The 27,329-nt window shown below is 49.7% G+C and overlaps 1 protein-coding gene across 1 annotated transcript in view; it reads left to right on the plus strand.

Moving 5' to 3' along the window:
* LOC124234274 (nucleolar pre-ribosomal-associated protein 1-like) overlaps window positions 1-27,329 on the plus strand; it is a 68,574-nt gene that overhangs the window by 29,997 nt on the left and 11,248 nt on the right. The window contains exons 18-30 of the mRNA XM_046651534.1: window positions 325-495; window positions 1,509-1,702; window positions 3,729-3,947; window positions 4,703-4,882; window positions 6,357-7,212; window positions 8,484-8,685; window positions 9,336-9,522; window positions 11,644-11,702; window positions 13,360-13,553; window positions 14,557-14,667; window positions 15,146-15,209; window positions 17,928-18,099; window positions 18,539-18,641. Coding sequence (XP_046507490.1) covers window positions 325-495; window positions 1,509-1,702; window positions 3,729-3,947; window positions 4,703-4,882; window positions 6,357-7,212; window positions 8,484-8,685; window positions 9,336-9,522; window positions 11,644-11,702; window positions 13,360-13,553; window positions 14,557-14,667; window positions 15,146-15,209; window positions 17,928-18,099; window positions 18,539-18,641 — 2,712 coding nt within the window. The remainder of the gene's footprint in view (window positions 1-324; window positions 496-1,508; window positions 1,703-3,728; window positions 3,948-4,702; window positions 4,883-6,356; window positions 7,213-8,483; window positions 8,686-9,335; window positions 9,523-11,643; window positions 11,703-13,359; window positions 13,554-14,556; window positions 14,668-15,145; window positions 15,210-17,927; window positions 18,100-18,538; window positions 18,642-27,329) is intronic.

The raw sequence follows: 27,329 nt of genomic DNA on the forward strand, positions 1-27,329 counted from the left end.
TGTGCTTTCAGCTTAGACTGTTTGGCTTCGCAGATTTTGTGTTGTTTGCCTGAATATCCAGGTTAGTTTCTGGACTTCTCGGTGTCACCTGAGAAAACTTCAACCTGTTATCACCTGAGCTGGGTATCCTGCATTTTGCCTGGCAAAGATCTTAAGATTTTATAGGTAACGCCCTCATCTTTGAAGAATCAAACTCGATTAAGCATTTTCCCCCAAGAGAAGTTCAGCTTTTTTTTCTCTCTTTGCAAGTATTTTCTTGTTTATCCCTTCCTCACTGTGGGGTTCTGGCTCTTGCTTGGCGTGATTCCCCCCTTTCTGTCTCAGACGTTCTCGACATGGTGGATGTCCTGGTGGAGGGCAGCGAAGGCTTAGATGAGGAGATTGGATTCTTACTGAACGAAGACATGATCCTGCTCACATTCCCGTTCAGTGCTGTGGTCCCCGCAGCCCTGGAAGCCAGGAACAAGTTGCTTCTTGGGACAGAAAGTGAAGCAGGTACCTGTGTGTTGTCAGCATGCTCTGGGTGCGTCAGGCCGGCTGGTCTGCATCGGGTAGGAGGCGGGCTTCCAGGGGCTCTGGAAATAATTGCTAAAAACCCAAAGCAGCAGGGTTCAGACCCACAAAGTGAAGGCCACACAGCCGGTGGAGCTGAGCCTGCGGACATAGGAATCTGGAGGCTGGTGAGGCTGTTGGGAGATGGGTCATCTGAGGGATGCATCTGAAATAACGCGTTTACATGGCTGCACAGACAGCTGCTGTGACACTGATGTTTTTTCTTCAGCATTTATTGTCGATATCTTGGTGCTAAGGTGTGAGTTCTTCCTACTTGCTGGGTATCCAGACAACTTAGACCCAAGGAAGTTGCTCCCAGATCCCAGTGGTGTAAATAGTCAGGACTGCTCAGGCTTTGCTGCAGTAGCAAAGAAGCCCCAACATGTCAGTGGTTTAATGATCAAAGGTCTCTTTCGTGGCCTTGTCGTAGTCCAATACAGGTCAGGTTGCTCTCCTGGGTGGCTCTCCTCCAGAAAGTAGCTCAGGGATCCAGGCTGCTCCCTTCCTGAGCTGGGCCATCTCCACGTATGTCTTCCCAGGTCACTGCGGAAGAGGAAGAGAGAGTGGACAGTCAATCATGGGTGTTTGGGCTGGGCCTGGAAGTGGCTAAACCAGTCATGTGGTCCCAGCCTAACCTCAAGGGAGGCTTACGTGCCGAGGCAGAGGAAACGGGTTGGGGAGCACCAAGCGAGTCCTGGTCCCAGTGGCTCTGCCTCATCTCTTCTGTGCCTGGTCTCCACTTCTGGCCCTCTGGATCTGAAGTCTGACTGTGTGCTGTATGCTTAAATAAAACAGAGTCTGGTGCAGTCTGCAGTGTAGCATGTGCCTTCCAGTGTGGTTTTGTGACCCCCTGGGGAGCGGTTATGAGTTCTTCTGGGTCTTGAATATGTGTGGGAGTTGGCGTTATCCACGGATCACAGCACGCCGCTCCCTGCCCTGATCTCGTTTCCTTGCAGGAGAAAGCATCGTGGCGTATCTGACGGGGGTGCTCACGGACCTCCTCCACACCCAGAGAGACCCTCTGGCTCTGTGTCTCCTGCTTCAGGCTTATGACAAGTTAGAGCCTCCACTCCCGCCTTGCTGCCGTCAGCTGTCCTGGTTCAGCAGATACTACAGCCTCTGGATCCCAGAGCCAGCCCGCGAGGCCTTGGTGAGCTGCGGCCGTCGCTGCTCCCGTGGAAGCCAGGCCTTTCCTGGAAAAGCCCGGAGGGTTCTTCCAGGGGCCCCAGCTGGCTGTGCCACAGCCGTGTGGCTTTACAGCCGTGCAGCCTACAGGGTGAAGTTTCTTAGCCTCCTGATTTTCCCTGCAGAGGAGAGGAGGCTGAGGGCCGTCACTGCTGCTCAGCTGATGTGCCTGAGACACAGGGCTCGTGGTGCCACAGAATCGCATTTCCCACCGGCTGCATAAGTGGCACATCACGTTCCGGCTCTGAGGCGGGGGTTGCCTTCTCTGCTTTCCTCACTGAGTGATCTGTGCACGCTTGTCTCGTAGCCCTCTATTGCGGGCCTTAGCATGCTCCTAGACTTCTCGTGCTCAGCAGTCAGACCTGGCCCCGGACACCCTCAGCAGGCTCCATTCTGCTCAGCCTGGGAAAGTGAAAAAAAGGAAGAAGGGGCCAGCCCCATGGCATAGTGGTTAAGTTCGCATGCTCTGCTTCAATGGCCCTGGGGCTTTCAGGTTTGGATCCCAGGCGTGGACCTAGCACCGCATATCAAGCCGTGCTCTGGTGGCATCCCACGTAAAATGGAGAAAGATTGGCACAGGTGTTAGCTCAGGGCTAATCTTCCTCACCACAAAAAAAAAAAAAAAGGAAGAAAGTATTTTCTTTTGGTAGGGACTACATTCTTATAATGCGGTACTGCAGTTCTGGCTCCAGTGCAGAGTATTTACGAATGCTGGGTGGCCCAAGGAATTAACTCTTTGGTGTGCGTTTTTGTGTATTTGTTCAGTTTTGGCTGCCTGTGAAAAAGCAGGCAGCTGAGGCCCTCCTTGTCTCATGATATTGGTAACAGGATGTTAGATCGATTGCATGTCTGTTTGTCAGGGCTTCATATGAAGTGTACCATGTGTGTTTTAAGCCATTTAATCCTCACAGCTGGGGAGGAGGTTAAGATTCTTGCTATCCTCATTATATGCATGGGGGAACTGAGGCACAGAGTGGTTGGGTTTTTTTCCTTCCCCCACCACCAATCAGTCAGTGGTGGAGTCAAGATTCGGCCCAGGCCATCAGGCTCCAGGGTTCACACCCTTGACAGTTCTGGCTGCCTTCCTGCGCTTGGTCAGCCGGGATTCCGAGTCGGTTATAGCCGCCCAGCAGCTCGTGGGGAGCCGTGGGCGGTTCAGTGTGTGCCTCCTGGCGCTCAGGTCTCCCCAGGTCGCAGCAGTGGTTCTCACCCTGAAGGGCAGCAGAGTTCCCTGGAGGCTCCTTCAGACAGGTCTCTGGGCTCCACCCCCAGAGGGTCTGATTCCGCAGTGGGGTGCGCATCCAGGAATTTGCGTTTGTGACAAGTTTCTGGGGATGCTGCTGCTGGTCCTGGGACCCCATTTTGAGACGCACTGAATTTCTGGGTGCACGGCCTAGTGTTTTTTGCCTTAGGAAGGGAGTGTTTGGAGTTATAAAAGCCATGTGGGGTAAACAAACAAGGCAGTTTGGGAATTGTGTCAGGCGAGATGAACAGCTTCAGTCTGAGGCAGAATGACTGCAGGAATTGATCCTCATTCTGTCCATTGTCATCTCCTCAGAGCAAGACAGTGTTCCAACCGAGGCTCCAGGGGAGGGCCTTCGGGGAGGCATGCCGCTTACAGCGCCGGCTCTTTACAGGCCGTGATTTCCCCGTTCCCAGGGGTTAATCACCGTGACTCCTGTGAATCGGATCCCGTCTCTGTCACACGCAGCTCCTGACTGCAGTGTCTCCTCCATGGTGTGTGGACACCTCCCTGCGGAAGTGCCTGCGAGTTAACACACTCGAGGAAGATAGGTGTGACGGATAATATCCGGACTTCATTAATTAAATAAAGTGCCTCGTGGCCACATTGATTTTAGTATTAGTACGTGATTATTGTGACATGTCCCCTGGTCATGAGTGTCGCCTGTGCCTGTTCTGGTGGACTGGGCATTTCTTCCCCTGTGCTCATATGTGTCTCCTCTTCTCTGCGCTGCTGCTGTCTCCCCAAGCCGCTGCAGACGCCGGGCAGCCCTGCCCCCCGGGAGGCTTCGGCCCCCTCCTTCGCCACCCTGCTGCGCACGGCCTACGAGAGCGAGGGGGCACTGCTGGACGAGCGGGTCCAGGCGCAGCTGCGGGCCGCCCTCCCACGCCTCCCACTGCCCCAGGGCCTGCGGGCCGCCAAACAGCTGCTGCTCTACGTCAGGAGCACCGTGGAGAGCTTCAGCCAGGTGAGCCGTGCTCCCACCCTGCCCCGCGGCACGTGTGCTCCCGGGCTCCACCTCCAGAGGATGTGAACTCCTCCGGGTCGGGGCCAAACTGAGCAACAGTACTGCTGGAGTCCTGGGGTCACCTTGTTGACCTGTTCCTCACGTGGGGAGGGTGGTGACTGATGCGCCCAGGGCCACGGGGCAGGCCCGTAACTCTAGGGGGCTTGTTCATGCTCCTCAATGCCTGCTGCCCCTTGCCCTGGAGCAGAGCACAGAGGCAGTTGGCGCATCTTCTCCAGGCCGTAGGTGCAAGCTCAGCGAAGCCCTTCCCAGCCACAGACAGGCTGGTGCAGCCAAACTGTGTGGCTGGGGCAGCTGTTGGTGAGCACGGAGCCTTCCCACAGCGACTGGACCAGCGGCTCAGCCAGCTGTCCCCTCTCTCCTGAGTTTAGTTCACTAGATCATTGTCGAGCTTTCTGTCCCCGATGTGTCTACAGATGTTCAGTTAGGTTTTGAGGTGGGCCTTCTCCCCTCATTTTGGTCAAAATAAACCTGCATGTTTCATCAGGGTTTAGGAGGACATGTCTCTTACTGAGAATGAGCGAAGGTGTTGGTGTTTCACAAATCCTGCGTGTACAGGAGTTGCCATTCTAGCCCGCCTCCCTCCGCAATTCCTGTCTCTGTAACATTGCACCCTTTGGTCAGAGGGACTCGGCAGTCACTGTTTCGGTGACTTAGCCCTTCCCTGGTCTGAGGTGTGGCTCTCGTCCTCACAGCTGGGCGGAAGCGCGGGGCCTCCCCGCCTGCAGCTCCTCCTGGATCTCCTCAGGAGCCTGGTCGTCCACTGTGAGCAGCTGGACGCCCAGAACCAGCAGAGGTGCGAGGCCGCCCAGGCTGAATCCGACCTCTTTTTGGACATGGAGTCCATGGCCTTGCTGGAGCTGGCCAATGACAAGGTACCGCCACCCTCTTCTGTGGGTCTCCTTCCTGTTGGCCTTTTCCTGTAAAGTCACGGACACTGACTTTCCCTCCACTGCCGATTGAAAACAAATACGTGTCCATTGCAGGAGAATGGGGAAGTGCAGAAGACTTGAGGAGACACTAAACCCCCCCCGCCCCCAATCCTCTGCCCAGAGATGAGCGGGGGTGAATTTGGTCTGGTTCTCTCAGCTCACACCCGCCCTCCTAAGCAGTTTCCCTTCACTGTGTGGTGGGAGCCTCTTGAGAACTCAGTGACTATTTTCCTTTTAAATAGTCGCAGCCTACGTTGAATAAAAGTGGTGGTGAGGCCCTTCACAGTAAATACACACGGCGAGTTCACTGCTCTGGGAAGAGCCGGTCTTCTCTCCTGCCGTTGTCTTGTGAAGCAGCCTGTTTAATTGGGGCGGGGCGAGTCTTTCTCACAGTTTGCCATTTGACCTGTTTTACTGGGTTCTGGAAGCAAACACGTTCCTCATTTGGCAGTCTGACACACAGCTCCTTCCTGTGATCTCCAGGAGGTCTCTCTGGGAGTTGCCCGTTGCTGCAGGACCCCCTGTTGGCCAGTCGACGGGCACAGTGGTCCTAACATGGCCTCGTGCCCAGCTGTTTTTGTTTGGCAGAGCTCAGGTTGGAAAGTGTGATAGGCCCCTCTTTCTCTCCCTGATGAGTAAATAATAAAATTTATTCCTCTCCCCGGGGACTGCTGTAGCTTTGTTGGCTACGAGTCGTGTTCGGCAAGGCTGCTTAGAACAACTGAGTCCACTCCTCCTCTAATTCAGCGATGGCGCTCCGCTGCTCTGTGCTCAGCGGTTTGAACTCAGTGGCGGGGCCAGGGCTGGTTTTTCAGGGGGTCACCTGGGGCCCAGTCTTCTTCTGAAAGTAATGTCAGGGATGCCTTCCGTTCTGGATTGTGGACTTTCACAGCAGTTTAATCTGAGTCCACCTTCCCAGACATGGGGTTTCTTCTTTCTCTGTTCGCTGCCCCCCCAGCTGTCAGTTGATACCCACATTCTTCAACGTGGTGTATTTAGGAGAGCAGGGCTGCTAAGGAGAAACCAGTACATGATTGCTCTTCATCACGTTGTGGCGTTTCTGCCTGGCCCGGCCTCTGCATTGAGAGACTGAAGAGCAGTTTGCTGCACAGTAAAGTCAGTCAGTCTGAATTCATCAGTTGCCTGCTGGACAGCGGGGCACACTGGCCGAGTCACAGTCCAGCCCTCCTGGCCATACAGGGGAGGACATGCACGACGATTGGGTGACAGGTTTGACTGGGCTTGGGTTGGAGTGCTCTAGGCACCTCTGAGATGGGCATTGAAACTTAAACCTGAGGATGGGATGGCTTAGGAAAGCTGCTTTGTGCTCTCTGTCCTACTCATAACAGCGAATACTCACAGGGCAGCCGCGGGCCCAGGGCCATGTATGAGGTCGTACATTGTCACTATCTTCTAGACGCTGGAGGAGGTGCTCGTGGCCATCCTCAGACATCCCACACTGGAGGGCTGGTACCTGGCCCTGGAGCAGCAGGCCCTTCCTCCGCACACCCTCAGCCCCGTCCTCGTGAAGCTCCTGGCAGGCCACCTCAGTGCCGGGGTCCTGCAGCTGCTGATGGTGAGCGCCCCGATCCTCCGGAACACTGGTCAGCTGGGACTCCTGGCCAGATACTCAGAGGCCATCACCCAGAGCGTGTTGAAAGAGCTGCGAATCAGGAGGGCTGGCCCGGCCACGTCACCACCAAAGACCCTGCCACAGCTCGAGGCCCTGCAGGGGCTGCATCCATACATGGAGGATGCCCAGCTCCGAGAGGTCATCCTGGCCCTGCTGACCCTGCCCGAGGCCCACCTGGTGGCCCACCAACCCATGAAGTCCCCCAGGAAGGAGAGACGCTTGAACATTCTCGGCAACACCCTGGTCCAGCTATTGACCAGCGGCCGCCAGGATCAGCTGCTGAGCGGCGAGCTCCTCTGGGCCTCCGAGTACGTGAAAGGCCTGGGGGCTTTGCTCCCCACGCTGGCCGTAGACGAGCTGGATGCTGTGTTCCTCCACACTCTGCAGAGAGAGCCTGTGCTGGCCCCCGTGGTCGGGGTCCATCTGCTCGACTACTGCCTGGCCCGGCGGACGCAGGCGTCCCTCAGCATCGCTGCCCTGCTCCTCGAGCAGAGCTGTACCCACCTGCTGCGGTTTGAGCTGTGGTGCTGGCAGGCCGGCACGGGGCACTGCCTACGAGAGGGCCTCGACGACTTCCTCCCCCTCGTCCACGTGTACCTCCAGTGTAGGACTCAGGGACACTTCACGCGCCCAGCAGGAGGTAGGGGAAAGTGTGACTTTGGGCAGCCGGGAATTTTAAGTTGGAGGGCCTGAGGAGGTAGAACTACATGTCTCTTTTTAAACCCTGGAACTTCACGTTCTGGGGTATGGTTTGCTTCTGTTTCTCCTACAGCATCTGACCCAGCTCTGAAGATTGAGAAAGAGAATTCTCACTCAGCACCCCTCCCCCCAGTCTCTTGTTCTCTCTCTCTCTTTTTTTTTTTGGTGAGGAAAATTGGCCATGAACTAATGTCTGTTGCCAATCTTCCTCTTTTGGCTTGAGGAAGATTGTCCCTGAGCTGACATCTGTGCCAGTCTTCCTCTATTTTATGTGAGATGCCGCCACAGTGTGGCTTGACGAGCAGTGCTAGGTCCACGCCCAGACCACTGAACCGCAGGCCACTAAAGTGGAGTGTGCGAACTTAGCCAGTACATCGCTGGGCCAGCCCCTGCCCCTCAGTCTCTTGAGGTGTCATCCCCGTGCTTCCATCAATGCCGAGTTACCCACATGAACCTGGGGGTGGGTGAGGGGGAGTAGCTGGGTCCCTGGGCCTTGTTACGTAGAGGAGGTCATTTGGGATAATTGTCCCTTGTCCAGTCCCACCTGCCCCGCCATCAGGAAGCGTTGGTGAGTTGATGCTGAGTCGAGACAGCTTGGGCCCAGCTCTCTCTTCCCACCCATCAGGTTTCAGATCTGAGGCACTTCTCAATCACCTCAGGTTAATTTTAATTCCTCTTCCTTGTATGCATGAATGGTTTTTCACTCACCACTTTGCCTCTGTGTTGCATAGCTTCATATCAGCGATGACAGAGGTTTTTAAAAAGTAAGAGCGCGCCCGCAGGAGGGAGCCTTTCAGTCAGTGGTCCTCCATGCGCCTCTCCTCACAACCCTCTCCTGTCCCCACGCCTGTGAAGAATGAATCCTGTGTGAGTGCGGAACTTTGGTGCTCACCATCCCATCATGATTTTCGAGCTAGGGGTTACACCCAGGGCCACCGGCTTGCAGAATCCTTGTCAGAGGGTTGACTGACGAGAGGTGACCTGCGGTGAGCTGCTCAGTGCCTAATAACTGCCTCTCCGGGGAGGCTGATTTGTAGCATTTGCCAGTTTCCATGGTGTCAGTATTCCTGCCGTGGCCAATTTCAAGCTACCAGTGTGACATCACACAGGTCACAGATTCCTAAAATATAGCCATCAGCTCTTATGAGCTGGTATGCGCCAAGTCCAGCACACCATGGTGTGCAGCTCCCTTTCCGTTTTGTCTCTGCCCAGTGTCCTCTGCTGTCATTCCCGTCTTGAGGAAGGCCCTGTGGAGGCAGTTGCAGGCCAGGCTTCTCAGTGCTGACGGGTCCCCCAAGTCTGGGTTGCATCAGGAGATCCTGGCCCAGCTGGTCCCGTTTGCAAGAGCCAAGGACCTCGGTGTCCTCATGGACCATTTGCCCAGCTTGCTTCAGACTCCAGACAGTCACAGGAGGTATGAAGGCTCAGATGTTTGCTGGCTCTACCCCTCTTGGCTCCACCTTTCCTTGTAGTATTTCTGAACTAATGGAAGACGCCTGCATTGCTGACCTGCTGGTGGGTGAGAAGGCAGTTCTACAAGCACTCTTCTTCCAGCATCCTGGCTGGAGCGCAGATGGATGCTTCTGATTCCCTCAGAGCCGTGGTTCTCAACCAGGGCTGATTTTGCCCACTCCAGGGACAATTGGCAACGTCTGACATCTTTTATTGTCACAACATGGGTGGGGGTGTTGCTTTTGGCATCTAGCGGGTAGAGGCCAGGGGTGCTGCAAAGTATCCTATAATGTATCGGACAGCCTCTCCTGCTAAAGAATCACCTGGCTCAGATTGTCAGTAGTGCTGAGGTTGTGATAGCCTGATTTGGACAAAGTTTGGACGATATATCCTTTTTCTGGTGCGTCTGTTGTTTCCCCCTGTTGTAAAAATTCTGATACATCTTTGATGTTTGAGTAAGGGGTGGGGGAACCCTGTAATTCCTGTGCTTGAGTAGCATAGGGAGTAGGACTCAGAACATCTTTCCCATATGGCCATTGTAATGTTGGGTTATACGTAAAACCAGAGATTCAGGCCCTCCCTCTGACTCTGTGACTTTGTCTTATGCTGCAGCTGGATCGTGGCTGACTCTGTCACAGCAGCCCTGAAAGGGTCGGCAGAAGAGCTGCACACCTGGAAAAAGACTCTGCTGGAGTCCTGTGTAAAGTGGCTGATCATGTCTTTCACTGGTAGCCAGCAAGCCAATGACAATGCCCAGGATCAAGAGAAGCAAATGCTGCTCAGATTAAATGAGCTGTTGGTAGGTGTCTTGTCTTTTCTTAGAGATCCTGGTTAAATTTTTAAGGGAAAGACTGAGATAGACAAACTAAGGTTTACAGACACATTCCAAGCCAGGTGGTATGAGTGCAGCCTGGTGGGAAATGAGAGGGGCCGTGTCTAGGAGCGGAAGTGGCAGGTGGGGGCAAGGCTTGAAATGAGCTATCTTTTATCAGGAATGGATGTGGGATTTTGTCAAATGCTTTGTTGCATCTACTGAGATGGTATATGGTTTTGTTTTTTGTTTAGTTTGTTAATGAGGTTAATTATATTAATTGTCTTTTGAATGTTAAACCAACTTTGCATTCTTGGGATAGACATACTCGATCATGATATATTATTGTTTTTATATATTGTTAGATTTGATTTGCTAATATTTTAAGAATTTTTGCATCTGTGTGCATGAGGGATATTAGTTTGTAATTGTATTTTCTTGTAATGTCTTTGGCTGGCTTTAGGATCAGGCGGTACTGGCCTCAGAATGAGTTAGGAAGAGTTTCACAGGGTGTAAAATTCTAGGTTAGCAGTTTTTCTTTATGCATTTTAAGATTTTGCTTTACTGTCTTTCTCATAAGAAATCTGTCATATTTGTTCCTCTGTGCATTATGCCTTTTTTGTCTGGCTGTTTTTAGGATTTTTTTCTTTACATTGCATAAAGCAATTTGATTATGATATGCCTTGGTGTAGTTTTTTTTAAGTTTTCTCTACTTTGGGTTCTGTGAGCTTCTTGGCTCTGAGTTTCAAGTTTTCATAAGATTTGGAAATATTTATCTATTTTTGGCCTTTATTCCTTTTTATTAACGTGTCCTTTTTTTAAAAAAATATTATATTTTTGCACAAAAATAATTAAAGTCCTGAAGGCTAGCGTATGAGTTATTCCTCAATGCACAGTGTAAAATTGCATTAGAAGTCATCAAGACTGTGATTTATATTTAAACTCTGAACCCAAGTAATCCTCAGGAAAATAACCCCAAGTAAAACTTAGTAAGTGTATAATAAATACATTTGTAGGTTAGAGATCAAGCAGTGTGCCTGTGTAGGTGTACTGAGACTCTGTAACCAGTATTTCAGCATTAATTCGTTCTGTTATGGGCTTGTGGATTTAAGGCGCATGGGAACCCAAAACAGCAGAACTAGGAAAGAGGAGGAATGTCCCTGAGGTCTGGAGAGAGCAGAGCTGTAGAGGAGGGGGTGCTGGGCTCACCGGCCACTGGTCATGGTGGACATTCCCACTCCATTGTCAGCCCCTCACCCAGCATGCTGGCTCAAGTGAGTGACGGGCAGGGCCCTTGAAGGGATGTGCGCTCTGCGGGCATGCCCCCCTCTTTACCCCACTCTTCTTGCTCTCTCTTTTTTTTTCTTTTAATGGACTTAATTTTTTTTAGACCAGTTTTAGATTCACAGCAAAATTGAGTGGAAGTGCAGAGTTCCCATATATCCGCTGCCCCTAAGCATACACAGCTGCCCCCACTATCGGCATCCCACACCAGCCCTTTTCTTGTAATTGAGGTATAATTCTCTTATTGTGAGATACAAGCTCTTAAGTGTACAGTGTTGACAAGGACATGTTCCCTTGTGCCCACACTCCTGTCCAGGAAGATTTTCATCATCCCAGAAAGTTCCCTTGTGCTTTTCTCCCAGTCACTCCCCTTCTGTCCAGAACAACCCCTCTTGATTTAACGTAACGCTCTGTTTGGAGATTTTTTCCCACATCAGTGACTGTGGGCCTGCACTGGCCCTGTCAGTGGTGCAGAGGTCTCCCTGGGTAGATGTAATGTCACGTGTTTAAGCAGTCGGATGTGGCTGGACCTGTGTGTCGTAAAGGGTGCTGTCTGACATGGTGGACAAAGGAAAAATAACAGCACTATTAGGAAGCTTTCTTTTGCTCATTTGGTGATCAGAGATGTGCTAATAAAATGACAGAGCTACCAGCGAACGTAAAACAATTTGAAAAGATCAAAGTAAGAAACGACAGCATGCTTTTGTGGATTGCGTAAGCAACTATGTTCCATATTTACTAAATGACTCTAATTTAAATTGCGTGGTCTCTATTTTAAATTAATTGAGATATTCCGTGTATATTTCTCGCTTATTTCATTCATAGAATTCAGTTAATGAAGTTGATCCTGGTGATTGGCAGAAATTTGTGAAGGCCGGACTCAAGTAAGTCGATTTTGTTTTCTTGGTGCGATTCAGTAAGGGTGTGAATGTCATCGATGATGCAGACCCGGTTTTGTAGCTTGTTATTAGCATAATGTACACGGCGGAGCAGGTGCTCTGCCCATTTTAGAGACGCAGGATGTGTGATGTTGGAGAGGTTCGATGATTTGCCCATTGCCAGGCTGCGTGCTTCTAACGATGATGAGAGGTACAGCCTTTACAAAACGAAATGTTTTTTAAAAATCAGAAATGTGCAGAGAATAATACAGCAGCATGCAAAATTAATACACGATGACAGTTTCTATATTTGTCCTAATTTATTCTCTTCCCTCGCTCGCCCAAACGTGTCCCCCTTCTGGATTGAGCTTTGTCATGGCCATGCGTGGTTTTATACTTTGGCGACTTGTCAGTGTCTCTAAACAATAAATGACATTGTTTAGTGTGTTTACCATTTTACACAAATCTATCCCTTTATGTGTCCTTTTTTTGCACTCACGTGTTTTTGAGTTACCCATGTCGATACCTGTAGGTCTAACTTGTTGTGACCAGTGTGGGGTATTCTTGTGACTGAACCACAGTTTATTTAGCTGTCCCCTACTGATAGACAGCTCCTCCCCCACTTCTTCCTTCCTGCCTCCTTCCCTCCCCCTCCATTCCTGTGGTAAATGTTACGTGTCTCTTGGTGCCCTGTGCCAGATTTTCTCAGCGAGGGGGCCCTCGCTGGCTGTTAGTGTGGCACAGCTTCAGTTTTACCCCGTTTTTGATTTGCGCTCCCCTCTTTCTGAGCTAACCTCACACAGTGTAAAAGTTCATTTTTCTCCTCACATCCTCAGTGTGAAAGTTCATTTTTCTCCTCACATCCTCAGTAGTACTTGATATGGTCAGACTCGTTTTTGGCAGTCAGATAGTCATGAAACGATGTTTCATTTTGCCTGTAATTTTCATGTCCCTGATTATTCATCAACTTGAAACAGAAAAATAGTCCACCCAGGAGGAGAGAAAGAAGTGAAGGTAGGTCACAGGTTCATGACAACTGTAGACTGCCATCATGAAATGATGACATTTCTTTCAGTCTTTGATGAATTCATGTTTCTAGAATGCCCGCTATATGCAAAGCGCTTCTTTACATTATTCACATATTACTGGAAAACTTCTTTTTCCTGGAGCATGATCCTTGCGGTCCTTCACTGGGTTCTGAAGGGGTTTAAGACACACAAGGCTTCTGAACAATTCGATGGGAGTTGTGAGTAGTTAGGAGGAAGGAAGGAGGGAGGCTAACTGGCAAGGTGGGCTGAGGGCAGGGAGTGTCATCTTTATTCAGGCTCAGCTCTTCTGTTGCCTCCTGGCATTTCAGCTCACCAGGAAGTTCGTTTGGTGTTTGCCCTGTCAAGAAAATAAATTTGCTGCATCTGCTCCTAGTTTTCAGAAGTGTCCCCTGTGATGGGTTCATAGCCAGGTGTGTGATAAAGCAAGTATAATGCAGTGGCAGCAGGAGAGTCTAGATGATGGGTGTATGACTGTGCACTAGAAAATTCTCAACCTTGTGGGGTGTTGGAAAACTTTCTTAATAAAATGCAGGGAAAACAGTTTTCTTATTGTTTCCTGTGAAATAAAATTCCCCCTTATGAAGCTCTTTCCCCCTTTGATTTTTGCCTCCTAGATTTCGGTATCAGGACCATACATTTTTGAAGGCCCTCCATGCTGCCATACAGCTCTTGTACCTTCCAGAAAGCTCTGTGGGCACGAAGCTCATCCCACTCCGCATGGTCCACATGATGCTCACACAGCATTCTCTGTTTCTGCCAACTCTGCTGAGGTCTGAAGAAGAGGAAAACCCAGACCCTCGTGTGAAAGGTGGCTCCTCATCCCCGCCCTCCCGTTTCACGCAGAGATTTGATTTCCTGATTTCATCGAGCTAGCTGTGCCCCAAAGCTTAGTGCCCATGTGTTTTCAGAGATAAGGAAGCAATACCAAAACGGTGTTAGAATATTTTGTTTCTGCCAAATCCAAGTTCAAGAAATGTTTCCTCTGACTTAGAATCACACAGCATGCAGATCTCTTTTCACAGCCTGTTCTGGCATAGGGGAGTCGTGGTTAAGTTTTATTGCCACATCGTAGGCACAGGTTCAAATCTGGGGGTTAGGAGGAGCGTCTGACCTGAGAGAAATTGTTTAGTTACATGAAATGTGTTAGTGGGAAGTTGGAAACTTCTGTCAGGAGCAGAGGGTTCCAGCGTCCCTGTTGGCGGTTCAGTGCGGGAGCTCTGGGAGCCAGGTTTCAGCTCCCCTGCTCCGTGCAGTGAGCATGTGCCTCAGCTCCGTGATCCCGAGGTTGGCGTGGGCTGCGGAGACGTCAGAGGACAGTCTGAAGGGCCCTGCCCTCGTGAAGCCACACTCTGCTCAGAGGCAAAATTAACATCCCCAAACCATTAGAAATCGCCACAAGGTCCGCCTGTAATGACCTCCTCAGTTGAAGAGCACCATTACCAAGTTACTGTGTGGGTAGGAGAAAAAGTAAAAAAGCTCCACCCTTCTATTCAGGCAGAAGTGGAAATGTTAGAGATTTTGGTAACATGGGGAAAATGCTCAAGTTTTAAAATCTTTGGTGGCTTAAATTTGCAAGGGGAGTGAGGAGAGGCTGACTGTGTCCAGGGCTAGGAAGAGAGATGATGGTGAAAATGTGTTTATGGAAAAAAAAGGAGAAAGTGGGGAAGGGACAAGGCACAGTCCTGAGCCCAGCATTGTTCAGAGAAGCGTGTTTCCGGTATTTAAGTGTTCCCTGAAGTGCTTCCTCGTCTGCTTTTCTTTGAATGTACGCACCCCTGCACTGCTGTGCTTTTCAATGTTGTTTCTTCCAGAGGCGCTGGTGGACCTGATGTCGGTGGTGGTGAGGATGTGCCCCTCTGTTTGTGAGAGCAGCCACTTCGCAGTGCTCCTTGGGGCCTATGGCGCCTCTCTCAGCGTCCTGGGTGAGCATGTGAGGACCGGGTGGTATGACCCCGGGAGTGTGTGAGGACCAGGCAGTCTGACCAGAAAGTGTGTGAGGACCATGCGGGGTGAGCAGAAAGTGTGTGAGGACCAGGTAGTGTGACCAGAAATTATCAGGACCGGGTGGTGTGGCCAGAAAGTTTGTGAGGACCAGGCAGTGTGGCCAGAAAGTATGAGGACCAGGCGGTGTGACCAGGAATTGTGTGAGGACCAGATGGTGTGAACAGAAAGTGTGAGGACCAGGCGATGTGACCAGAAAAGTATCAGGACCAGGTGGTGTGACCAGAAAGTGTGTGAAGACCAGGCAGTGTGACCAGAAAGTGTGAGGACCGGGCAGTGTGACCAGAAAGCGTGTGAGGCCCAGGCGCCGTGGCAGGGTGGGAGGTCCTGGCACTGAGGCCGGCTGGGAGGAGCGGCGCGGGCTTCCGCTTTCTGAAGGGACCCTTGGGTGACTTGCAGACCAGAAGATCTTGCTCCTCCTCCGGGCGTACGAGCAGAACCGCCTGAGCCTCGTGGACTTCAGGTGAGTGTGGCCTGGGCAGCGCGGGCTCTGGGGCTTGGCAGGAAGGGACCTGCCCGCTCCTCACTGATCTCAGGCTGGGCAGGCTGCACGGAGACCCCGGCTGCTCCGGGAGGGTGCCCCCGGCAGAGCATGTGTTGGCAGGGGCAGCGGCCAGGCCAGGCCAGGCCACCCTGCTGATGGCCGGGTGCGCGCTTGCGACAGACTGCGCCGTCCTCACTCCCGTCCCGGCTTCCTCTCATCTAGTTTAGTTGATTGTTCTGGAAAGGTTTTCTTCACGCTCTGCTCTAGATGGGCATGACTTGTGACGTGAGGACTCGGAGAGAAGAGTGAGGGGCGCTGACCAGATGTAATCCCACTGTCTGCCTGTCTGTCTGTGTGCTGTGTCTGGCTGGGTTTGTCTCTTTCCTTTCTGTCCGTCTGTCTGTCTCCCGGGTTCCTGGGGCTGCCCGCCAGCCCCTTGGCCAGCACAGCCTGGGGCTCTAGGGGCTGGGCTGCTGCTGTAGCCGTGGGCCCTGCCGCGGCTCTGTGATGGCCCCTCCCAGGGGTGCTGTCCTGGGAAGCTGGACACGGAAGGCCCCGCGGATTCTCTCGGCTACCCTCGGCCCTCCTCTCCTGGTCCCCGGGGCCCAGCGCCCTGCCGTCTCCCCAGCACACTGCTGAGGGGGAGGTTGGTGTTAAGGCGGGAAGCTAGCTAACGGGGCTAAGAACAGCAGTCCGGGAGAGCTCGGCAGGGGAGAGGCAAACGAGTCCCATTGTGCAATGCTCAACATCAAAGCTGTGCGAGCTCAGGAGCCACCCCTCTCTCCAGAAAGCCAGCAAAGAAAAACATGTTCCCTCTCTGAGGAGCGCCCGGGTCGTGGATGAACGTTCCCTCTCCCTTTCCTTGCGGCCTCCCACTCTGTTCCTTTGGAGTTGGCGCCACGCCGCTCGTACCCTTTCTGGAAGAGCAGAGGCCCTGCGACCTCAGGGAGAGGAGAGCATGTGGAGGCCGTTTCTCTTGCAGTGAGAAAGTCAGGACAGCGTCTCCCTTAGAGGTTAAAGAAGGTCACCCGAGGCTGCCCCCCACGTAGATGGGTGGGAGTTGGTTGTGGCAGGGTCGTTCCAGCTCCCAGGAGAAGCGAGCGTGCGTGGAGGATGTGGCATCGTGGGGCGCCGTGCAGCTCGGAGCAGAAGTGTCTCCTCACTCAGATCCACGTCCCATCCGCGGCCTGAGTTAGGGGGCCGCCCGGGGACTCCGTAGACAGTCAGTGGACGGACCTCAGGCCAGTCGGTGGCCGCAGTCCCAGGACTGGTGGATCCAGTAGCTCAGCTGCCTGCCTGTTAGAAACCGCGGGCAGCAGGGGCACCCTCCTAAGGACTCTGCGTTTGCAGAGACTGAGTCTGTATTTAGAATGGTTCTATTTAGAGGTATTTAATTCAGTCGATGTTCCTTCGGCACCTGCTGTTTACAAGGCGCTGGGCCTGGCACTGCCGGGAATACTGAGAGGAGGAAGACAGTCTTCCGTCTGCTGAGGGGATCAGACTGTCATAAATGTAACTCTTTTTAAATTGGCTTCTGATCATGCCACGTGGTGTGACCGGGCTGTTACAGGACCCCATGAGAGCATGCTCTCTTTGGGGGTGTCGGGAGTGCTTGGGGACAGGGTGACGTTGGAAGGCTAGGGAGGGATCTTACGCAGGTGCGGTTGGTGGAGGGGCCTGGGACACTGGTGGAGGGAACAGAACAGCGTTGTGGCGGCTGGGAGGTGGGAGGGCAGAACATCCGGGGAATGGTGAGTGGGTCAGCTTATCTTCGTCACACGTTACGTGTAGGAAAAGGTGGGAAGGCAGACACGTTGGTGGTAAGGAAGGTAAGTACCAGACTGAAGTGTTTCCATTTCCATCCGGGAGACAGCAGAGTGCTGATAGACATTTGGGGGCAGACAAGTGGCCCTCATCAGAGCTGGGCTTTGGGGAAGCATCCTCCAGCAGTGGTGGGGGGGTGAGTGGTGGCGGAGGGTAGCAGGGAGAAGGATGGGGAGGAAAAAGGAGGCCTGTGTCATATTGCAGGCAAGGTGATCTCTCTGGAGAGGTTGGTGGCCTGAAAGGTAGGGATGTTTATGTGGTGGACTCTCGAGGTGGGGACAGCTGAACGGCTGTGCGGGCAGACCTGCTCTGCTCATGGCTGCGTGTAAGCAGGGAGAGGTTTGTGTCAGCATAGTGTCATTGAGCAGCCGGGATTCTGCCGCTGTGGTCTAGCCTAGACTCTGGAGCCAGACTCCTTAAGTTTGAATTCCAGCTCTGCTGCTTAACTCGTAGACAAGTGACCAGCTGAGCAACTTTCTTAGTCCTCTCTGTGCCTCTTTCCCCCATTTGCAAAATGGGGATGATAATGGTGCCTACCTTTTGGGGTTATTGTACACATGAAGTGAATTAATGCACATGAAGAGCTTAGAATAGTGCCTGGCGCATCATAAGCTCTGTATCAGTGTTGACCTCCATCATCCCCAGCACTGTCCCCCGCCCTCCCCGTCAGCGTCGGCGTCGTCATCACCCCGACCTTCCCGCTAAGTTATGATGGGGATTAAGTGGTAGAACACATGTAAGCTGCTCACCACAGTGCCTGGCGTGTGCTAGCTGCTCAACAGAGCTCTCTCGGTTGTTAGCGTCATCATCATCATCATCAGTTCTTTTCCTGGTGGGGCCCGGGGACCAGTCTGCTCTCCCCTCTGGCCTTAGGGTGCTGCTATGGGGCCCAGCGGCTGTGGAGCATCACAAGACATGCCGGAGCCTGGGCAAGTCGCTGTGGCAGCAGCCGAGCGTCGGGGACATCCTCCGCCTGCTGGATCAGGACCGGATGATGAAGACCATCCTCCACTTCCCCCAGAACCGGAGGCTGCTGCCCCCCAAGGTGCGCGAGGCCCGGGGCACAGCCATCAGGGAGCACTCACTGTGGGCGGGGGCTGTTCTGCCCGCCCCTCCAAGGGCTCCACCTGCACCCTCGGCTTGAGTGTTCTGTAAACTCCAAGCCCTGGTTTTCTGGTGGATGGTTAACTTCTTAAGCAAAATTCCAAGCATATATAAGGTACAGAGATAGGACCCCCACATCGCCGTTACCCCGCTTCAACAGTTATCCATGCGGGTTTCATTTATAACTCCCCAGAAAAGACTATTTTGAAGCAAATCTCAAAAATACCATTTCAAGTACAAGCGCTGTTTTTTTACAGAGCCATTTTATGCTCTTGAATGCTCAGAATAATTTGAACTCTAGAGATAGTGGGTAAGTACTCACGTGGTAGTACATTTGTGAGGTTGACCTGCGCGTTTCTGTTTTTTTGGGGCTGTTTCAGGACACACAGGAGCCGGTATTTAAAGACAGGAGCACAGTGGAGCTCGATGGCCTGTACGACCCCTGCTTCCTCCTTCATCTCTTCAGTGAACTGACCAGGCCAGGTAGTTGCTGCCTTTGGGAAGGGCGGGGGCGGGGAGCAGCTCCTGCTGTGTGTGGCTCAGGCATAGTCACAGGGCCCTCACAAAGGCAGGTTTCTCGTGGGAATTATTACCGTAATAATTGAGGGATTCTCATTAATCCTTGAAGGATACCCAGCTGCCGTGTTACCTTTTCATTCCAGTGATTTTCAGCAAAGTTAACAGTTAATGTTTTGAATATATGGAGATTTTTTTTAAAAAACAATTATAATTTTAAAACCAGAGAGTGTCCCTATGTCCTTGATGTTTTCCTATTTCTTAGGGACAGGAGCCTTTTCCGAATTATCACCGGATAGTGGTCAAATACCAACAGAAATGAGAGATTTTATCCTTGAGAACAAGTGAGAGCCTGCTGGGGTTGACTTTCTCTTGGTTTAAGTGTATTTTTGAAATGGCGTTTGTGTCTAGTAGCCTGAGGGTGGGAGTCTGGTAAACGGGTGGGGGGCAGCGTGTGCATGTGCCCACTGGGGAGGACCGAGGTCTGATTCCCAGGTCCTCAGGACTGTTGGTCTGGGGCGTTCTTGGGTGATGGTGTGTAGCGATACCTCATTGGGGTTTTGATTTGCATTTTCCTAATGGCTGATGGTGTGAAACATGATGTGGTTTATTTGTCATCTGTATGTCCTTTTTTTCTTCTTCTTGTCCCCAAAGCCCCCAAAGTACATAGTTGTATATTCTAGTTGTGGGTCCTTCCAGTTGTGGCTTGTGAGATGCCACCTCAGCATGGCCTGATGAGTGGTGCCACGTCCGCGCCCAGGATCCAAACCGTTAAAACCCTGGGCTGCCGAAGCGGAGCGCGTGAACTTAACCACTCGGTCACGGGGCCGGCTGCCTGTGTGTCCTCTTTGATGAAGTGTCACTTCATGTCTTCTGCCCGTTTTCTAACGGGATTTCTTTTTTTACTGTTGAGTTGGGAGAATTCTTCATGTAGTCTAGATAGTAGTCTTGTGGGATATGTGGTTTGCAAACATTTTCTCCCAGCTTATCTTTTCATCCTTTTAACAGGGTCTTTCACAGAGCAAAAATTTCTAATTTTGGTGAACTCCAGTTTATCAATTTTTCCCTTTATGGATCAAGCCTGCGCTGATATTCCTGGCTGGGAGAGGCAGGAGCGGCCCATTATGCCCCTCCCTCGGCCTCCACTGATGCCAAGCAGGAGCCTTGCCCTTCCTCTCTACGAGGCCTCCTCTGGCCTCCTCTGTTAGCAGTCGGGCGCAGGAGGGCCTCGCCGCTGCCCAGTGGGGAGGAAAGCCCCACCTCCCTATTCGGCCTTCTCTACCGCCTCCCCAGCAGGGGTGTGGGGCTCTGTCTCACAGCCTGGGGAGGTCTAGGCTCCGCACTCCACCTTGGCTGGCGTGGGTAGGGGTGGGGGCCACAGTGTTTTCTGGGGTGTTTGGCTGGAGTAGAGCAGTGACTGTCTAGAGGTTTTCTGTCTTACTAGGCTGCCCCTTTTATAGCCGTTTGTCTAGAGACTGGAGAGAGTGGGCGTTTGTTCTGCTGCACGTGTGCCCATTCGTGTTTCTGGGTTGCTGGCTTTCTTAGCTCTTGGTCTAGGGCACATGGAGCAGAAAGGAAACCCAGGGAGCTCACCTGAGGTCTCCACCTGGTCTGCTTCCTTCCCACCTTTTAAAGTCGTCTTATATTTATCTGGGATTTTCAGTTCCTCTTAATAGGAGAATAGAGAAAATGTGTCTACTCCGTCTTCCCAGAATTGGAAATTTAATTCAATTAATTTTTAGCTTTAGATAATATATTCACAGTTCAAAATTCAGGCAGTACCAAAGGCCGTGCAGTGAAAATCTCCCTCCCACCTGGCCTCTGCATGTCGTTTCCTCCTGCCAGCGGGAACGTGTGTGCCCAGCTCCTTGCACATTCTCCTAGGCTTCTTTTTTTTTTTTTTTTTTTTTTTGCTGAGGAAGATTCACCCTGAGCTAACATCTGTGCCAATCTTCCTCTATTTTGTATGTGGGACACCACCACAGCATGGCTGAGGAGTGTTGTGTAGGTCTGTGCCTGGGATCCAAACCTGCGAACCCAGGCTGCCAAACCAGAGTGCACAAACTTAACCACTACACCACTTGGCTGGCCTCCTGGCTTGCTTCTTTACGGCCTGCAGGGAAGGACTCACAGTGGCAGGATGTGGGGGACAAGTGGAGGCATGTGTTCTGCGTCTCTACTCATGGGCACGGCCAGGGTGATGCCTTTATAAAGGGGCTCCTTCCTGCTGACCTAATGGCCTCATGGCTTTGCATGCACTGGGAGACCGTGTCTCACTATTCGTTCTGTTTTCTCTGTTTTTCAACTTGAAATTGTCTTTTTGTATTCAGATGCTCCTACTCATGAACAGGTTTGCTGAGCCTCCCAGCTGCCCTTCAGTTTTCTTACAGAGGGCTGTGCGAGGGCTGGGTGTTCAGAGAGATTTCCCGTCAGTAGCCCCGTGTTGCTGTAGCTCCCCTCTCCTCGAACACTGTTCTGTGGCTGAGCTGGATTTTGTTTGCAGGGGAGTAGGGGCATCTCCTGCCAGTGTCCGACTGTGGTGATGATGAGCAGATGTCCTAGTTGCCCTGGTGACCGTTCATGGCAGGCTAACTGAGGCACGTCCAGCGTGTGGCCGGGAGCTCCTCTCATCCCCCATGCCCTGGCGGTGCCGGCTAGGTCTGCTTCTCATCAAACACGAAAATAGATTTTCCACAGTCTAAAAATATGAGGCAACTTTGGCAGATTATAACACATCATTTAGTCTGTTGTTCCATCTCTCAGTAGAGCTTTTAGGAGACAGAAGGCAAAGCCTTGGAAAACACTTAATAGAAAAACAGTAAAATCAGAACACTGTGTTTTTCTCAAAATCTTGAATATTGCCTTTTTTGGGTAGGGAGGACAGTTTCTGGAAGGGCTTTTGTGAAGAGAGATAACTAGTAGTGGTCTTTCAAGTAGGGAAGTCTCCACATACAGCCTATTTTATATTTTATGGGTACAATTCAGGTAGAAAATTTTGCAGAGCATGTCTACCCTAAGAAGGATTTGCAGTATCTTAAAATACTGGTTATGCTAAAATTATTCACATGGAAGTAGAAAACGTTAAAAAGCATAGAGGTGGACAGAAAAATAGAAACACAAAAATTAAAAAACAAAAGAAAAACTAGGTCATTAAATTTTGCTCTGGACTACTTGTCATCCAGAACAAAAAATGGGAGCATAATGTTTTAAACAAATTTTGTGGTCTGATAAAAAGAAACATACCAGTTCATAAGGAGAAGAAAATTCCTATCAGTAAAATGATAAGTTGAATAGAACAGAAATCTGCGAACCAGCATAATGGCCAGTGTAGGCTAGGTTTATTGTGGTTGAATTAAGTCAGGAATCTTTTTTTCATGTTATTTAAAAAATTTATTCTTCCTTTTGCTTTTGCCCTTGTGGAGAAGTCAGCATGAATGATGTTTTAAATAAACTTTTATAGAACTGTAATATATACAAACGTGCACAAATCACCTGTGTATGGCTTGAATTTTGGTGAAACCACCAGCCAAATGAAGGAACAGAACATAATCCACAGCTCCTGAAGCCTGTCCCCCTCTTATGTAGGGGCCAGTGTCCTGTGTTTGAAGTCTGTGTAAATGGCGTTAGACACTGTGTACTCTTTTGTGTCAAGCTCCATATAGCCCACGTTATATTTTTAGATTCATCCATACTGTGTGTAGCAGAAGTTCTCAACAGTGTGTTTTTGCTTCCTGCAGTGGCACCTGAGTCCAAGTGTTGCTCAACGTTTGGCAATCCTAAATTGGCATGTGGTTAGTTTTTATGTGTGGCTGCCAGTCCTCAGAGAAACTATAGTCTCACTGCTCCATTTCAGCTTTTTGCTGAAAATGGGAACCTGTTTTCTTAACCTTATTGCTTCCCTTTGAGTCCTTGGCTGAGATCCAGGGCCAGCCAAGGCTGTAGCAAGGGCAGTGACAAATGCTTTTCCCGCAGCAAATTCTTGTCCTCTATAGAACTGGACTGAAATCTTCAGCTCATAATTCACATATGCCACAGAACAGGGAGATGGTTCTCTGAGCCTCGTCATCAGACTGCGGGAGCACGGGCTCTGTGGCCTCCTTGCTGTGATGAGCCGTACCTGCCAGGCCGCGTTTGAGCAGATTGTGTAAGAGGAGGTGTGAGGGAGAGGTCTCGACAGCACAGTTGCACTGCTACTAGAGCCTGTAAAACACGGGGTGCTTTTTATTTTAATCCTTGATCATTGTCTTGGTTAAGCCATTTTGACCTGAAGATCTGTTATCAGAAGTCCAAATTGCTATTTCTGAAGTTCTTGAAAAAGAGAGAATTTCAGTTACAACTATTTTTTAATAGCCTATTATATTTTTAACACCCAAGGGCAGCTCTTTTCTGTAAGTGTTACAAAGCCAAGACTTCATAGACTAACAGAGATGACCACAGAACATGAAACTGACTTTTCCTCCTAGATGCGTGGAAAATCCATTTGTCTTAGAGAATGTCAGTGATTACTAAAAATGTCCCAGCCAGCTGAATACTAGCTATTTTTAGTGAGCATAATGTTAAATGTTTAAACTGCTCTCTTTCCCAAATGTATTCCATTTATGTGTATTTTTTATGTAGGTAGGCAGGTGTATCTTAAACACATCTCATCTTTTCCAAAACAATATAATTTTATAGTTTGATTTATTTTTTTCAGCTATTGGGTATTTTCCCTCCTCCTACCAAAAATAGTCACTTGTTAGAAATGAGAAAATTTAGTGCATAAGCTTTTGGAGCCCAAGAGTCTTCTGATTATTCTTTTTCCATCCTTTTACTTTTAATCTGCATCTTGATATTAAAAGTGGTTTCCTGTAAACAGATGTATTTGAGTTTTGCTTTTTTAAATTCAATCTGACCATCTCTGCCTTTTAATTGGAATGTATACACCATTTACGTTTAATGTGATTATTGATCTGATTCTGTTTTATTTTTTTTTTGTTGGCCTTTAGCTAGAATGTGTGTGTGTGTGTGTGTGTGTCTTGCTCTAGGATTTATAGTATTCATCTTCAATTTATTGCAGTCTGCCGACAAGTGAGGTTATGCCACTTCATGGAGAACAGAAGCACTTTACATACTGTAAAGCCACAGTATGTTGTTGCTTTTGCTTCAAAGTGTCAGTTATCTTTTAAAGAGATTTTATATTTACTCTATAGTTATCATTTCTGATTCTCTTCATTCCTTTGTGTAGAACCAGATTTCCATCTTCTATCATTTTCCTTCTGCCTGAAATACTTCCTTTAAGAATTCTTGTAGTTCAAGTCTGCTGGTGATGAATTCTTTCAGCTTTTTTATGGAGAAAAGGCTTAACTTTTTTTTTTTTAAAGATTTTATTTTTTTCCCCTTTTTCTCCCCAAAGCCCCCCGGTACATAGTTGTATATTCTTCGTTGTGGGTCCTTCTAGTTGTGGCATGTGGGACACTGCCTCAGCGTAGTTTGATGAGCAGTGCCGTGTCCGCGCCCAGGATTTGAACCAATGAAACACTGGGCCGCCTGCAGCGCAGCACGCGAACTTAACCACTTGGCCACGGGGCCAGCCCCAAAAGGCTTAACTTTTGAAAGATTTTCATGGGTTATAAAATTCTGGGTTGACAGGTTTTTTTCTTTCTGTACTTTAAAGATGTTGCTTCCCTGATTCTGGATTGTATAATTTCAAACGCAAAATGTACCATCATTCTTATCTTTGTTCCTCTGTGTGTTATATGGCTACTTCTAAGATTTTTTTTTTAATTGCTGGTTTCAAGCAATTTGATTATGTTGTGCTTTGGTGTGATTTTCTTTATATTTCTTGTGCTCTGGGTGTTCATTGAGCTTCTTGGCTCTGTAGATTTATAGTTTTTGTCAAATTTGGAAAAATTTTGTCCATTATTTCTTCAAATATTATTAGGGACTCCACATACACATAAGTTAACCTGCTCAAAATTGTCCCACAGCTCAGTCATGCTCTGTTCATGTTTTTAAATTATTTTCTCTCTGTGTTTCAATGTGGGTAGTTTCTATTGCTATCTTCAAGTTCACTGATCTTTTTTTCTGCGATGTCTAATCTTCTGATAATCCCACCCCGTGCATTTTTCACCTCAGGCATTTCAATTGTCATCTCTAGAAGCTTGGCTTCGGTTTTTATATCTTCCATATTTCTATTTAACACACTAATCTTTGATCTAGCTTCTTGAACCTGTAGAATACAGTTATAATAACTGTTTTAATGTCTTTGCTTGTTCTGTTATCTTTGTCATAGCTGGGTCATTTTTGAATGGTGGAGTTTTCTCTTCATAATGGGCTGTGTTCTTGCTTGTTTGAATGCTTGGTGATTTTTTATTGGAAGCCAAACGTGAATTTTATCTTGTTTGGTGCTGGATGTTTTTGTATTCCTGTGAACGTTCCTGAGCTTCGTTCTAGGGCACGTTTGAGTTACTTGGAAGCAGTTTAATCCTTCCAGCCTTGCTTTTAAGCTCTGTTAGGTGGGACCAGAGCAACGTTTAGTCTGGGTTGTACTCTGCCCCTCAGCTGAGGTGGAGTCTTTCTGAGCACTCCATCTAACCCTATGAACTGCGAGGATTTGCCCCTGGCTGTGGAAACAGGAACAATTTCCAACCCGGTGCGAGACTGGGGTTGTCTCCTCCCATCTTTCGGGTGGTTGCTCCCACCCTCAGGTGGTTTCCTCGCACGCACTTGTGGATGGGCCCTCATCTGAAGATGGGGCTCTCTCAGGGGCCTGTCTTCTCCAGGACTTTGCTGTGGAACTGTGGCCACCTTGGCCCCCCAGGCCTCCTGCTCCATCTCCTCAGCTCAGAGTCCTCCAGTCTCCGCTTAGGTTTGCCTTCCCTGTGCCATGACCTAGAAGCTCTCCAGGCTGTGAGCTGGGTGGTCAAAGCTTCACCTTGTTTGTTTCCCATCTCTCAGGGATCACTGTCCTTTGTTGCCTCATGTCCCATGTCTTGAAAATCCTTATTTCATTTCTTGAGTCTGATTTTCCAGTTGCTTCAGGTGGACAGGTAAATCTGGTTCCTATCACTCTCTTGGCCGGAAGTGGAAATCCTGGTTATTCTTTGATAGGGTGTGAAAGCTGAACAAAACAAAGGAGGGCAGCTGTATACAAGCAGCCCCACCTCCGTCGGTCCACCCTTGGGTAGGATGCCAGTGGAAGCTCCAAGGAGCTCTGCAGCTTCTGAGGGGGAGGAGGAAACTTTACAGTTTGAAGTGATTTCTGCACTTTTGGACAGCCATCCATTTGGAGACTTACTTGGCTATGAGAGCTGTTTGGATTAAGGAGAAGTAACTGATTTATTATAATTTTTCTTGTTATTTTTAGTTTTTAAATTGCCAACATTATCCTTTTAAAAGTCTAACTTTGGGGAGAGTAGAGGAAAAAAGAGTTTGACTTTTTAAATATATTATCAGTGGTGTGGGGCTGGCCCCGTGGCCGAGTGGTTGGGTTCGCGCGCTCCGCTGCAGGCAGCCCAGTGTTTCGTTGGTTCGAATGCTGGGCGCAGACATGGCACTGCTCATCAAACCATGCTGAAGCGGCGTCCCGCATGCCACAACTGGAAGGACCCACAACAAAGAATATACAACTCTGTACCGGTGGGCTTTGGGGAGAGAAAGGAAAAAAAAAATAAAATCTTTAAAAAAATATTATCAGTGGTGTATCTTTCCTTGATAGCATATTCCAAGATTACTCCTTTGGGGTAGTAATGTCAGTTGGTTGGTGTTTGGTTCCTAATTTAACTCAGTCACCAGTCACTCATTCTAAAGAACATCTTTTTGGGTGATTGTCACGACCAAACCATACTTAATCTTTTTTAAACAAGATGACTTATCTCTATTCTGAGGTTTTTCTTGACAGTATATATCTTGTAAAAAAAAGCCTGGGTTTTTATTGAAGAGGATTTGAAGTGTTCTAAATTTTATTAGTGATAATCAAGACCTTTAAGATGTGGTCAGGTGTGTCCTGTCATTATCTGACCTTCTGTCTCTGTCGTATCCTCTCCTGGAGTGATGGTGAGTTTCTCAAGACCTCCCAGGTGACAAATGAACGTCAGCCAGCAGATTCTGTAGACTCTAGCTTTTTTTCTTTTTTTTTTTTTGATGAGGCAGACTGGCCCTGAGCTAACACCTGCTGCCAGTCTTCCTCTTTTTGCTTAAGGAAGATTTTCCCTGAGCTGACATATGTGGCAGTCTTCCTCTATTTTGTATGTGGGATGCCACCACAGCATGGCTTGATGAGCAGCGCATAGCTCTGCACCCAGGATCTGAACCTGCGAACCGTGGACCACCAGGCTGGCCCCTAGACTCTAGCTTTTACTCAAGCTTGGTGAGCTGCTCTTCTGTGAGACTGTGTTGTTTGAAGAAAGAACTAGGGTTGCAGAATGGATGTCGGTGAATCCTTTGTGAATTGGTAGGCCAGGTCAGACTGGTTTGTGCTGTCTGAAACTCCCAGCTTCATGGCCTTATGTACTTTCTTTAGCAGTGCTCATAGGCAAGAGCTCAGAGGCAGCAGGCTGAATGAGGTAGAAATGGGGAGCCAATTTTCTCTGCTGACGCCCCACTTATGTTCTCTGGGCCCCCGGCATCTCGTGTCTCAGGTCTGAATGGCACTTTCATTCTTCTCTGGCTCGTTGG

Source organism: Equus quagga, unplaced genomic scaffold (assembly GCF_021613505.1).
Source record: "Equus quagga isolate Etosha38 unplaced genomic scaffold, UCLA_HA_Equagga_1.0 73442_RagTag, whole genome shotgun sequence".
Classification (NCBI taxonomy): Eukaryota; Metazoa; Chordata; class Mammalia; order Perissodactyla; family Equidae; genus Equus; species Equus quagga.